The 14,500-nt window shown below is 38.9% G+C and overlaps 2 protein-coding genes across 5 annotated transcripts in view; one reads left to right on the top strand and one right to left on the bottom strand.

Moving 5' to 3' along the window:
- mctp1a (multiple C2 domains, transmembrane 1a) overlaps positions 1-14,500 on the bottom strand; it is a 143,790-nt gene that overhangs the window by 110,995 nt on the left and 18,295 nt on the right. The gene's annotated exons all lie outside the window — the stretch shown is intronic.
- On the top strand, positions 7,929-10,394 carry LOC146981662 (uncharacterized). Its single transcript, XM_085787102.1, has 3 exons — positions 7,929-8,002; positions 8,898-8,967; positions 9,184-10,394. Exons 2-3 carry the CDS (start codon positions 8,921-8,923, stop codon positions 10,286-10,288), a joined length of 1,152 nt encoding a protein of 383 aa, XP_085643228.1. The 5' UTR covers positions 7,929-8,002; positions 8,898-8,920; the 3' UTR covers positions 10,289-10,394.

The following is a 14,500-nucleotide window of genomic DNA, read 5'->3' on the forward strand; positions in this document are numbered from 1 at the left end:
ACACAGACACTATGACTAATTTATTTATTTTCATGCCCCACACCTTGTAGGAAACTCGTGACATTTACCGTATCGTAAATGAATAATCAATTTAACACGTACAAAGCACCACCAGAGGTAGGCTCTGTTTCCCAGCAGAAGACAGATTTGTTTATTTGTTTATTTCTAGGATCCCCATAAGCTGATGTCATGACATTAGCTATTCTTCCTGGGGTCCGCACGCAATTAAAAAAAAGAACATACTCACATTCATCACTGTTACAGATCACTGAAACACCTCATCATACACAAACAGCAAATGGTCTAGTCTAAACTACATTAGGTATAAAGAATACATCAGACATTACCAGAACAGTTCAACCCACAAATAATTCCTACAATAAATTATCACTATCACTAAATCACTATCTGATCAGAGAAATATTGTGTTTTTTTTATCGTTCATCATATTACTCATGAAAGTTGACTTAATTTTAGTCTGTTTTCAACCAGAAGCCATGATACATTCTGATGCATTTTTAAGATGTTTGCATACGGTGAACAATTGAGAGCAACTTTGTTCTGCTTTGTTCTGTGCAATTTGAAGTTTTCTAATATCTTTAGTGGCTGCAGATAAATAACCGGGCAATAATCCAGATGGGACAACACTAAAGCCTTGATTACTGGATTCAGAGTATCTGATTCAACATACTTTTCTTCATAATGTGATCAATATGTTCTGACCATGAAAGTTTATCCAAGACTACTCCAAGTAACTTGATCTTGTTTTCTTGTTCAATTTGTGTTCCATCAACAGACAGCTGTAGTTGAGGATCATTTACCAATGCATGTCTGGGACCAAATATCATATTTTGTGCACCCAGTTGACCACTTTCTTGAGTTCAGTGCTCTCAGGATATCAGATAGCTCAATATTTGTCAATGTTGCACTGTACATGGTAGAATCATCCGCATAAAAAAATGAATATTTAAAGGGGAACTATAAGTCCGCTCGCTTTTCCACTGTTTTGGTTACGCTGCTCCCGCCCATGTGCATCTGTTTACAACGAAGTCGGCGAAAAATCAATAAATGGAGTGGTGGAAAACGTTACATACGGCGTGTGTGTTTGTGTAGTCTTAACCGTCATAAGATTACGAGTTACGGGGCGCGTTTGTGTTGCGGTGTGCAGAGACGAGAGCTGGGACACCGGGGCGGCGGCCAGGTACTACACTGATGTTGCAAGGTTGGTTTTCAGCCGTGAGACGCCAGGTGGAAGGCAGAGAGCCTCCATTGTCACTCGTGAGTCGTGACAAGTCATGTAGTTAACGATCACAATTACTCCGGAGCTTTTTAATTAAGGTAAAAATGTAGCATAGTCACGGGACACCCACACACACAATGTCTCCAGTACATCTTTCTGTTGGAGCTTCATACAAAACAATATTAGATGACTGTAATTGTCCTGTTGAAAATTAATATGTGGAATAGGTTTGTATTGATACGACTGCCAACATAGTAGAGATTAAAGTATTAACTGATTATTCAACAGGGATGCCTGTCTCGCTCCAGAAACTAATTCCAAAATTTCAACTCAGGGCATCTGCCAAAATCAAGGACCAGTCTGATGGCAGTGCTTGCTTTATGCCAAATTTATGGATGGGGCTCACTGGAATCATTTTTTTTGGTAATGGGAGGGAACATAAAACAGTGTAAATTGTTTTGACACCACGATTTTTTGACACCAGAGAATCAAAGATCCATTGTTTAAAAAGAACTCCATACTCACGATTTATTGAAGGCGTAATACAAATCTGATGATCATTGAACTTACTGTCTTAAACTTACTTAACTGTCAATCTGGAATTTTAATCTGTTTTTGAGCTCTGAGATGTGTAATTAGTTTGTAACAGCTGTGATAAAATAAACCAAAACTAGCACAGCAGAGTCCTTAACCTCTTCATGCAGAGGCCATTTTTGGCAATTTCCGCCTGTTTTTGTATCACTGCAATTAAAGCTTTATAACTACAGAAGTACTAAGCAGCACCATCGGTACTAATGCACAACAAGATGAAAAACAAAAAAACACGCATAGATAAAGCAGCCAACCAGAAATCATAAGAAAAAAGTTGACTTAGATTCTAAAGAAGAAAAAAATGCAAATGAAGGTTGTGGAAGGGATATGGAAAAACAAGGGTTCAAACAAAACACAGCTAAATGAAATCCAAAGGAGAAATAAAATGAAACAATGAAACCACAACATAAATGGACAGAAATGAAAAGGGGGCAGACAGAGGGAGAGTGACAAGAGGTTTCAGTCGGGTCAGGTGAAGGATGAAAGGATGCAGTGATGTACAAAGGGCACAGTCTGGTTAAAGGCTGAGTAGCCCTGGTGGCTGCCAACAGAGGAGGTTAACACTCACTGGGAGCCAGGCCAGACACAGCGTACCCCCTCCTGGGAGAATCACTGCCTTCCCTGGATCTATAGATGGATTCAACTCGCTGCTCTGTTTACTTTTGTCTCTGTCCATGTCTTGTCTGTGTCTCCCTCTCCCTCTCTCTCTCTCTGCTGCTCTACCACTCCTCGACTCTGCTTGCTTCATCACTTACTTGTACAACTACCAATCTCCTGACTGTGTCAAACAGGTGCCAAAACCCTCCTGTCTCCCTTTTGTCTCATCTCCTTTTGTCTCCCTTTTTCCTTTGAGTTTGTATCCTTGGACAGCTTCAGGGTCAGCCAAACAACCAATCTGAATTCAGCATTTCAAGAACAGAAGTAAAGATAAACTAAAAGTAAATGGTCACTTCAATTAGCGAGGAGATGAGAAATCTCTGATTTTTGGATAACTGGTATATATTTGTTGCTCTGAATCACCCTAACATGAGACTGAATATAATATACATAATATGCCCTGACAGTGTATTGTATAGAATAAGAATCTTTCAAGTGGAGTCCACATCTTAAATCATTTTCAACCTAGGCCGTTTATTTTACCCTTTTACAAGTATGCAGTTGCTTTAATAAAAAATAAAAAATAAAAGTAAAATATATTTCAACAAAGATTTACATGGAAATGTTCATCTAATCAGTGTAACAAATGAAAATGCCGTTTGGGAACAACACTCACACAGACTCACGGAAGCAAGACATAATTTAGAAAACGTATTTAGCTTTCATATTTTCAAAACATAGATGCCCATTTCCACCCCATAATCTTGCCTCGTAGTGATGTAATTTGGTCTACAATTTCGTGTAATTTTTCATTCTCTTTCCCTCGAGCTCTCTGTGTGTGTCAGTAACGAGGAAAGCATACAATGAAGTTAATGTGTCTTTCCTGATATTATTATTCAGAGGGAAAACCCTTCACATTAGAGGCTGCAGGAAACAGGGCAAAGAACAAGATAGCCGGTTTGTCAATATCCTGAACATGATATGTGTAAGCTCTTAATGTGCAGTGAGATTTGTACAGGATATACTGGATGTTAAAATATGTGTGAGTGCCTATTGTGTTTTCATAGGCTTGTTTTACTTGTTGTTTTATAATTACATTTGCAGTTACCATTGCATTTCTCTTCTTTTCTACTGTTGCCAGGGACCTTCCTCTGTTGTGATTTTGCTCTGGTCCCTCATAGTTCTAAAGGCCGGGTAATGGTACTAATTTCCACTTTGATGTGTAGTTCCTCTCCTGTTATTGCTGTTGTACTAACTTTCTTTGTGTGGGTTGCAGGTCACTGTAAAAGGAGCTGAGGCTCAACAGCCAACAGAAGTCAAGTCCTCATTGTAACAAAGTAAATTCTGACTTTTACATCACATAAGCAGCTGTTTTGTGTTTATCAATATGTCTCTGGTTTGAAATACTCCTGTAATACAACATTGTTCAGCTCAGATATGATTTGGCACAATGATATAATAGTGTCAATGAGCCGCATTATAAAGAGTCACAAATGAATCTGAAATGTAAATGAGGTAGTCCACGAGGGAAGTTTAAGGCAAATTATCCATTTAAAGTATCACTGCATTATTTGCTCTTGATGGATTCTGAATCACGCTCTGTTCCCCCTGGTTAATTTCCATCACATTACTGCAGATGCATCGTGACTGAGATTTGTGCATGAGCTCAGAGTGTCCATGCCTTGAGATACTCGCTGCAATATTCTCCAACCAGAGAAACTTTGATGTGTGGGTCAAATGCTACCCCTTTATCTTTACTGTATGATTTGTTTCATCTGAGACATAACTGGATCTATAGGCCTCCACCAGACCAAAGGGCGAGTGGTCTGTTATTACTGCCTCACACGACCCCCCGACCCCCCAAGCATACTACAGTGCTGGCTCACAACCCCCCTAGTACAGTCACAAGTACCAGCTGAATAATTTCCTCATTTTTTTCCCCTTTGAAATAATAAAGACTTGAGATATATGTTAATTATTCTATTTTATTTTTTAGACTGGCTACGTCCAAATAATCATGTGTATGTTATAAACAACAATAGTGGTCCAATAATATTTACATACTCTTATTTTCCTCTAAAAAAGCTACGTCCTCACTCCTCAAATCGTATTACACTAATACAAATCATATTCATTTTCTGCAGAGAGTGTTAGAGCACAGCTTGGGTGGAAATGAAACTTTTTCTGCTGAATCATCACTATACACAGTATGACTGTGAGCAGAAATAATTCTTTGGTTCATTGATTAAATAGGCAAAAGTGGAAGAACACACATACTTTCAAGAGGAGACGTCAACTGTGGGTCCCAAGGATATGTGCGTCAGGAGCCATCCAATAAGCAAGCTTAAGAAGCTCAAGGGCATTGTTGTATAATATACACAGAAATAACATAACATGATTTATGAGTTAGATTAAGTAATTTACCAAAACTCTGCATTATGGCTTCAACATGGAGGGGGTGATTATATGAAGGGAGGAACTGTATGTTTATGTCGAGGAAAGTGAGATTGTCCTGTAAAGATAACTGGAGAATGTGAATCCACAATGACAACAATAATTTATGAAATAACAATACTACTAATACCATATTATTATTGTATACTGATCTCCTGTCAATGGACAAACCAGTAGCTCTGATTCCTGATGAAGCAAAACTATCAGCTAAGAATGAAGCCATCATTCTTTGATTGTGTGGGACTGACACAAGTCATTGTGTGAAGCTCTGCTGCAGCTGCACTAGAAATAGACTGGTGTGACATCACATGATCATTCTTTCCAGCAATACCTGCATTTAAATGTTATCCGTGACAAAGAAACACTGCCAAACAAATATGGGCCCGGAAATGCAGGATATGTCACAACAGCTCCTTAAAAAGTTTTAGGATATAGGACAGGCTTTTCCTTGAACACCTCGGGATTCCTCCCCCACACAGTGTGTCATCGCAGTAGCCTACACTCCAGACCTGGAAAGAAGCCCACACTCCAGACCTGAGCGATTGTAGTAGCAGTCTTTACAAGATCCACCCAGTGATTCATCCTCTTTCATGATAACAACACCCACACGGATGCTCATAACACCACATGGTTCTTTTATAACCACTGAGAGCGCACTGGTCCCTTAGGTTTCACCTTCCTGAATTCTTCAGTAATGAAAAAAAAAACCTTTCTTTCGGAGGCTTCATTATGAAAACTGTCCTTGCCCCCAGTTCTTAAACTTTCATGATGACGACTTTGTTTCTCATTTCATCCAAAACACCAGCTCTTCAAGACTGTCTGTCTTGACTTACAGTAATAGATCACATCACAGATTAGTTTAAGAATCATCTTTAAGGCACAAGATGATCAGAGTATACCATGATCAATAAAACAGGGACATCAGTATATTGTCACTGAATTTAAAATGTAAAATTAAACTGATCTAATCTCATGAGAAAACTGGACTGTATTGTAGTCTATGTGATATTGATACTCATGTCTGACCCATTTGTCCACTGTGCAGGCCCTAGATACAGTTAGGGGGTGATATGAATGGTTTCGCCATTCATGTAGTGCACTGGACTGTCAGAGAGATGCAACAACAAGGCATTGAGAGGCGTGGCATTGTGAAAGCCCATAATAATACCCACTTAAACTAATTTGGTATGCATTGGTGTACAAGGAGAATAAACAAATATGAACAGCGGGAAATATTTTACACAAATATGAAGAGACAGAAAGAAAGGGAAGGACAGATGGCTGATGACTGAAAGTAAAATTCCTAGTTTCCAGATGATGAAAGTCACTTCAGTGTCACTGACACACAATGACAAAAAGTCTTTCTCTATTTTGCTTTCTCTCTACAGACAGTCAAGGGTCAGAGAAATGTCAAATGAACAACTGTCTTGCTACCGCATGTTTCAATCTTGGTATTACTGTTCAGTTTACTGAGTTGTTATATTATATGAATGGTTGTGTCCAAGTTCAGTATTCTCCAATGAGAAAAAAATACAGTTCTCAACAGATTTCAGTGTTTCCTTTTTGCAGTAAGGCTAAATAAACAAGAACACCTTGCTCCATGTGTGCTGCATTTCCTGTCTAAGACTGATCCATCGTATATGGATGTGTTTATTTCTGACACATGAGGGTGTAAAACTTCACACCAAAGGACATAAAAATTGAATTGGGTGAGAGTGTGCTGTGCCTGTGTTGAGTTGCAGGCAGCTGTCATTAGGGTAAAGCTGTGTGACAGCCACAGAAATCTCAGGCTCTCTGGTGTGCAGTGACTTTCTGTCAAATGTACTGAAAGAAAGACTAGATAAACAAACAACTTTGATCCAGCAAGAAGTTAGATGAATACAATCAAGAGTCATTTTTTACAGATTTCCCTAAGAAGTCATCAGACTGATTATAAGATCGGTTAAAGTGAAGATGTAATAGTAAAAAGAGAGACTCAAGCTCTGTATAAACAGTGATAATGCTATATATCACATGTATATACAGTTACAGAAAAGTGATATGAAACTCACCCCCGATTCTGTGGAGCTAATGGATGAAACAGGGTGACAACAGTATCTCTCTCACAGCAACATACAGCCAGAGGACTGAGAGGGACAGAGTAAATGAGCAATATGTGCGTCCCAAAGTGTCCAGTATGTCAGCTGGTGTGTCAACAGCAGATGTGCACACGATTGGGGATGGCAATGACTGAGCTCACAGCTTTCGAGGTCACCAGAGAACATGCCCCACACTAAAGTCAGACCGCTGATTTAAAACAAGTGGATGAACATGCACATGCTAGGAGGAGCCTGCCATGACCAACAGGAATATGACCCCTCTCACACCTCTTAGTTTAGATTTTTACAAGTCAGTAACACTCCTTAACATCTCTGTCATTTGTCCTTAAGATGGGACAGAAGGAAGAGAAATATTAAGATGGAGATAAGACTGACATTGACAAATTACACAAAGCAAAGAGGGAGGCACACAAATAGATTTATAAAGGAAAGTGACAAGCAGCGAAAAATGAAATGAAGTCTCATGAAATGCCATAGTGTGGCAAGCCTTTTTATAGAGACTCTGGCTTGTGGTCATAATCATGACTTAGAAATAGCAGCCACCTGTTGGGAGGCGGAGAGTCCAGCACAACAAAGAGAAGCAACGGCCTCTGACAGGAACTTGGACAGAAAAATAACAATTAGGCTACAGATATTCCTGATCATATTACAGCTAGAAATAGATACAAAAATACTACTAGGCCTACTATGATGGACGTTGTAAATGATATGAAGTCTGCATGACATGACACAAAATTATGTTACCAAAGAAAAAAGAGGAAAAATACTATAAAACATCCACAGAATATTTTTAATACCCAATGTGTTTGTTATGTTTGTTGTCAGATAGTTGATTAGAATTTAGAAGAAAGATCCATGCATTTACTGCAACTACTGAAACCATGGAAACGTAAATATACAATTCCACCAGAGGAGCAAAACCGAAGAGGAAAGCGTTTTTGACGTATGGAAAAAGGTGGATAGTTGATGCAACTATAAGAAGGAGGAAAAACTAATTTTAGCTACTCATATTCTAAACAAGGTAAGTCCTTTATTAATATTTCAACAGTTCTGTTAAAATAATACAGAGACATTAGAAAAGCTATCAGAAACTAAAGAAGAGTAGGTAGTGATCTACAGGTAGCTAAGACCTGACCTACCACCTGTCTCTAGAGAGGAGCCTGTAAACACTTTACTGCTGAAGAAAGTGGGCGTAGCTGTCAAATGTTTTTAACAAGGACATTTCTAAAAATCTGATTTGGTCCACTGAGTGACTAAAGAGTTATCTTCCTTTGTCATGTGTTGTTGCTAGGCAACATCTAAAGAGAAAGGGGTTTACTGAGCTGAGCCGATGTTTACATTTTGATACTTACTTTCAATCTCAAAATAGAGAACGGCACTGCATTCTGCTAAACAATAGCCTATATAAACAAAGCATGACTGGTAATCCACATTAACAACACAATGTGGGTGGTGCATTAAGCACTAGCTACTGAAGTATGTAGCCTAGTCCATGCAGTCAACACTGACTCTGACTTCAGTTGTCTTGTGTCATCACAGATCTTTCTGCTTCCTGCTTTCTCTCTGAGCTGTAAACACAGCTGGCAAAACTGTCTTCACCAGGCTGTCAAAAATAGTCAAATAAATATAGTTCTAAAGCAGGCCACATGGGGAGAATATATGCAACTTGGAGTCAATGTGAATTCATGAATTTAATTAAAACAGTGTCTCTGTTCCTTGAGATGGGTGAGTGAGATGGTCCTCAACTATATTTACAGTTGTCTGTCTCACCTGTTTCCGTGTTTCTATACGTGCCGTTATCGTGTCTGATTATCAAATGTTAATCTATAGCGCTGCCCACCTTCTGGGGCCATACTGTATAGGATAGGCTAGAGCTGACATCTTGAAATCACCCAGCATTTGTTTTTTTCACACAGAACTCGGGACAAAAAGTTCCAAGATGGAAAAAACTTTAAGAGAGAAACGTCCCAAGTTCTCTCTCCTCAGGTGAAATGTCCTTTTTTTCTATGTTTTTATGTTGAGTTGCTTTGTTTTCTATCTATTTTAAGACAGACCTCACCTTTCAATACAAATTGAGTTGCAATTTACGTAACAGCTTACCACATAAAAGTATGAAAATGTCATTACTACGTGTCATTACTGGGAGGTTCATCAGTTCAGTGTTGCTGTATTAAAATGACTTTTGTCTTAATGACTGGTCAGGGGAAGAAAGGAAGCAGCAAACAACAGGAGACTCAGCATGATCTGGATCAACAGGATGGTGCATAAACAGGTGCAGAAGAGAATTGCAGACCTGCGTTCAGAATTTATTTTAAAGAACAATGCCTTGAAAGAGGAGATGATGACTGAGCTTCGTGAGCAGTTGACGGAGTTGATGGCAAATGAAGCAGGAGAGAGATCTCTACTATACACCAAGTCGGACAGAGAGCAAAGTATGAGATCAAGGTTGCTAGAGATAATAGAGGAAAACAAGAGGAATTCTAGGGCCGACGAAGAGGATGAAAAAAATTTGCTGGATCCGAGGACAGCAAGTCCCTTCTCTTCTGAAAACTCCTCGGAAGTTAACCACAAACTGCCATTGGGGGAAATCTTGAAGGTTTTATTAGATATCTTATCTGATATTGAAACCAGTGATGTCCCCAATGACGCTGACACCATCACACGTCCAGCCAAAAGGGACACACGCAAAGTCATAAAGATTTTGTTTGATGTCTTGTCCGGTCTCCAGTCTCCATGTCTCCATGTCTCCAGTGATGCTGATATAAGCTCACTATCAGTCAGGTCACCGTATAACCTCTGGGATAATGAAAGAAGCAGTGATGCTGAGAACGGTTCACCAATGGTTAAAACGGAGCAAAAGGAAAACCAAGCGGACCCATTGGATGACTTCATTTTCTCCAACATCAACCAGTTGATAGTGGACTCAGAAGGGGAGGGCAGCTCAAGGAATCCCGGCCATGCAAACCCCAGCTTCATTACACAAGAACGAAGATGCGAAGCTGAAAAGGTCCAAGTGGAGACTATGAAAGAGGAGGAGGTTTCGCTGATTGAGAGACAATGGAAGGAATGGATGGACAAACAGGAAACTGGAGGAAATAATACCAAAGTAGAGCTGCCAGTGGTCAAAAGGAAAACTGAAACGCAGGGAGAGCCAGCGCACCTTGCACTCCCTGCACCAAACAATCCAACTAGGCAACACGTAGACGGAGGACACAACCTAATGAAAATGAAGACATATTTCAGCGAACTTCTTAAAAGTCCCTTTACATCTTATAAGTGGGAGAAATTCGAGAACGAGGAGTCATAACTCAGTTCAAAAATATCCATTAATGTACCCATTTGGAATATATTATAAAGCATCTGAATATTACTGTATGACAAAAATATAAGAATAAAACATTGTGCACAACCAGTACATTGAATATACAGCTATAATAAACTGAAAAAAGACAATGTCTCCCTTTGCAGTATGTTAGTGCTGCAGAGGCACTTTTCCTTGATAAAACTCTACCACCCCTGAAACATGTTTTCTTCTTCAAAAAGTTAAATTGTGAAATACAGCCACTGGCTCATAATGGGGACAAACTTGGTTACTAAAAATATATTGCAGAGATACAGATCAAATATTTCCACACCTGTGTATTTTCAGGGAAACAGCATTTTAACACATCTTTAAAGGCTCATGACATGAAATTGTATTTTCCCAGTTTAAGTCCTGTATCTTCCTAATTGTTTGCTGATATTTGTCAAATTCATGATCCTCTTCTTATAAAACAATTGTGCCCTCAAGGGCATTCCTAATTTTGCGTTTAATTAAAACCTTTTCATAATTTTTTACATCTCTCTCTCAAACCATAAATCCTGCCAGTCTCCATCACATATAGTTTATGAGCTGGTTTACGAGTATGCATCAGCGCTGTGTCTGTGATTGTGCATCAAGTCTGTGCATCAGGTCTGTCGCTGGGATGAGCCATTTCTCCCCTGCTGCCTGGTAAGAGCTACTTTCGGCTCCAGGCTGAAATATAGCCTATATGTTCTCATTACAAAAATGTTGTCACTGTTTTCATCACCTTCCTCTGTTTATTCCCCGCCCGACTCATCAATGAGCTCAAGGGGAGATGACGGTAAAGTCCTCCACAGCAGCAGGTGAAGACTGTAGCTACCCATAATCACACAGACGTTGACATTGGCCACTACAAACAGCAATCAATATCCATGCATCCTTTCTCTTGCCACTTATCTTACTTGTGCAGCGCAAGGACGCAGTACACTCTGGACAGGCCGCCAGCCTGTCACAGGACAGGGCTGACATATAGAGAAAAACAACCTTGTAAATTCACAATCACAACAATTTAGAGTCAACTAGGCCCGGGAGTCAAACTTCTTGTTATGAAACAGTGTTAGCACCAGTGTTGGGAACGTTACTTTTAAAAAGTAATTAGTTATAGTTACTAATTACTTCTCCCAAAAAGTAACTGAGTTAGTAACTCCACTACTTCACTATAATAGTAACTAGTTACCAGGGAAAGTAACTATTGCGTTACTTTTTCTTTCTTTTTTTAAAGTTTAAATATGTCAAAAAATTTGGATTTTTTTTCTCTCATTTTTAAATTGTATTTTATTGTTTTCATATATTTCACTGATCGCAATTATGGAATGCGAGTGTGTGTTTTATTGAAAGCGAGGCTGGTGTGCCTATGAAAATAGGTTACAGTGGGTTTTTTAAGTGCTGTGGCTACAAGCAAATCTCATATTGTCTCTGTACAAAGACAACAAAGACCTTTTTAAATGTGAAAACAGCGGAGACCTATTCAAGATTTGCGTTTAGTAACAGGCGAAACATCGAAATTAATTTATTCATGGCCACATTAAGTGAAATTATTAACTTTACCGATTATCCATCTGATTATCTGTCCTGCTGTGAGCGCACAACTTCTCAGGGTACCCGCGGATCCTTAAAAAGTCTTAAATTCATGTATCTAAAATTAAGGCCTTAAAAAGTATTACATTTATTAGGAAATTCTAAGATGGTCTTAAATATATAATATATAATACACAGCATCATAAAATATGTATGCACTTAAACTTTTATATGAAATAACAGGGTATCCGCGGGGTCTTAAAAAGTCTAAAATGTGAAAATGTAAATTTTAGGTCTCAGGCTTCACTGAGTAGTTTGTAACGCGCCTCATTTAATTGTCGGTAACGGTAACGGCGTGGTAACGGTGGAAATAGTAATTAGATAGATTACTCGTTACTGAAAAAAATAACGCCGTTAGTAACGCCGTTTATTTTAACGGCGTTATTCCCATCACTGGTTAGCACTATGGTTGATATGAAATGATGTAACAAGATTGATAAGAGATGAGTGATAATTCAAATAACTTCCTCAATGAATGATTTTATAGTGTAAAAATAAGCAAAGCAAGCTAATGATGAGAGTGGCTCTTTATGGAAGAGAGAAAAGGCAGCAGTAAAGCTGTCTGAGCTCGGCTGTTATTGTGCTCAGGATGCAGGCCAAGATAGGGGATTAGGCCTCTGGTACCACACTGAGATTGGACTCTGGTGTGAATGAGATCACTCACTTGCAATCATAAATTCCTCTGTGTAACCAACAACCCAACATAATTTGTATGTACAACACATGTGAAAACAAACAAATCAGTTGTTGGGGTTGAAATGAATTTTGCATCTCTTTCTCACCACACCATTTTTATTTTTTTATTTGAATGTAGCCTACATGAGATGACGCATGTTGTCATTTCACCTGACTTTTCTCCAAATACAATTGCATGTTGGTGAAAAGATAAACTACTTTTTATACAAAAACTAGAGCTAAAACATTCATGGCTATTTGTGTTTTAGTTTTGCATGCCCACATGCACACACCCACACTTCCACAGAAGGTGCAACTTATGCAATTCCTTACCTTACAGCTTCTTTGGCTACAAGCTAGTTTGATAAACAAATATACTTACATGAGGTTGAAAGCAAATTTTGAATTAAAAAAACAAAACAATATGCATGGTCATACATTCATAATTACTAGAGCCACTTAAATCCACCTGAAGAGAAACTATGATTTATGAATGAATGATGTCCAATACAATAACCTTTTTAAAGATATTGTAGATGAACCTTTTAATCACAGAGAGAAACTGCATAGTGTGCAGAAAGCAGTGCAGTGAGTGCAGAGAGTGGCCATGGTCTGATATTAATGGAGGGCTAAGCATCACATCCATCCAGCCAGCCAAAAGCCTCTGATCATACATATCCTGCCAGTTTCCTCTCTCCAGACGTCCACATCAGGTTTGCACCAGTAGGTGGCACTAAGTCCCTTCTAAGCACTTGCCAAATTCAGCAGCACTGACAGCAAAGCCAGTAAAGTTCACACTGATACGAACCATGCTTTTTCTCTCTCAAGCATGATAGACTGATTTTATGCTGTCAGTGTCAACAGGCTGAGCCTTCCATCAGCTGTGTGCAGACACTGCATCCTAGAACGTAAAATACTGAGATGGTGTTGCCGTCTGTCATTTTCTCTGCTGTGGGTAACACTTTACTAACGTGATAATCAATGTGCAAAAATGATGTTGCTCTTAGTAAGATGAATATCGGTAGAAAAATGACAGCTTCACATGTACACCCAACATTAAGGAACAGATGGAGTTGAGCTTTTAGGATATGAATGCCAATTTTGACTCCAGACAACTGAATTAAGACAAGAACAGATATAATTTAACTCGCAAATATTTACTGCAGTAGGAGCATTTACAGTTGAAAAAAATGTCTGACAGCAGATGTGAGTCTATTCCTAATTTTCATATCATGGCCAACTGTAAAGGTCAACTCTAAGTCATGACTGTGAGTAAAGGACAGATTTTAAGTTGATCTTCAGTTTAGCTTTAGCTACAAAACACAATACTCCTTCACTGAAACAACAGTTTAAGTGTAAGAAGTAGATACAGCTGAACTGCTGTTCCTATTTCCTTATCTTATTTGATTTTCTTCGAAACATTCCACAAAAAAACAAAAAAAAAGTCCACCCACCCACCTACACATACACCTACACCCTCTCTTTGTGATGAGTGAAGTAAAAATAATAGAAAAAGCCACAACAAGGTGAACAAATGTGAATTTATCTGAACATGGACTAGATGGTTATTTTATGATTTGGTGATTAATAAAGTAATTTATATTCGTATGGTGTCACTGAATGTGCGTCATGAACAATTGCACAGATCATCATCTTTCACCGTCTGTTACCGCTGTCATTCTCAGAACATGTGATTTGCAGGATGCCTTAAATAAATAAACCAGGCCTTCATGTGAAAAATTCTCTGTATCTAGCTCTGCTCAGCCATGATGAGGTGCATCCTTCCACACCAGTGTTTCAGGACTGCTGCAGCATTCATGTCTGCAGGCTGTCTGTCTGCTCCATGTCGAGATGCCAGCAAGGAAAGAATCTAACAGCGGATTGAATTTGCCTGAACCTCTAAGTGAATTTGCAACATTATGT

The sequence above is a fragment of the Trachurus japonicus genome, chromosome 9, assembly GCF_045865225.1.
Source record: "Trachurus japonicus isolate A0001 chromosome 9, Traja_1.0".
Classification (NCBI taxonomy): Eukaryota; Metazoa; Chordata; class Actinopteri; order Carangiformes; family Carangidae; genus Trachurus; species Trachurus japonicus.

Excerpts from the sequence above, each read along its gene's own strand:
- LOC146981662 (XM_085787102.1), top strand. The coding sequence starts at position 8,921 with ATGGAAAAAACTTTAAGAGAGAAACGTCCCAAGTTCTCTCTCCTCAG. Across the intron at positions 8,968-9,183 it reads CCCAAGTTCTCTCTCCTCAG|GGGAAGAAAGGAAGCAGCAA; the intron begins GTGAAATGTCCT and ends ATGACTGGTCAG.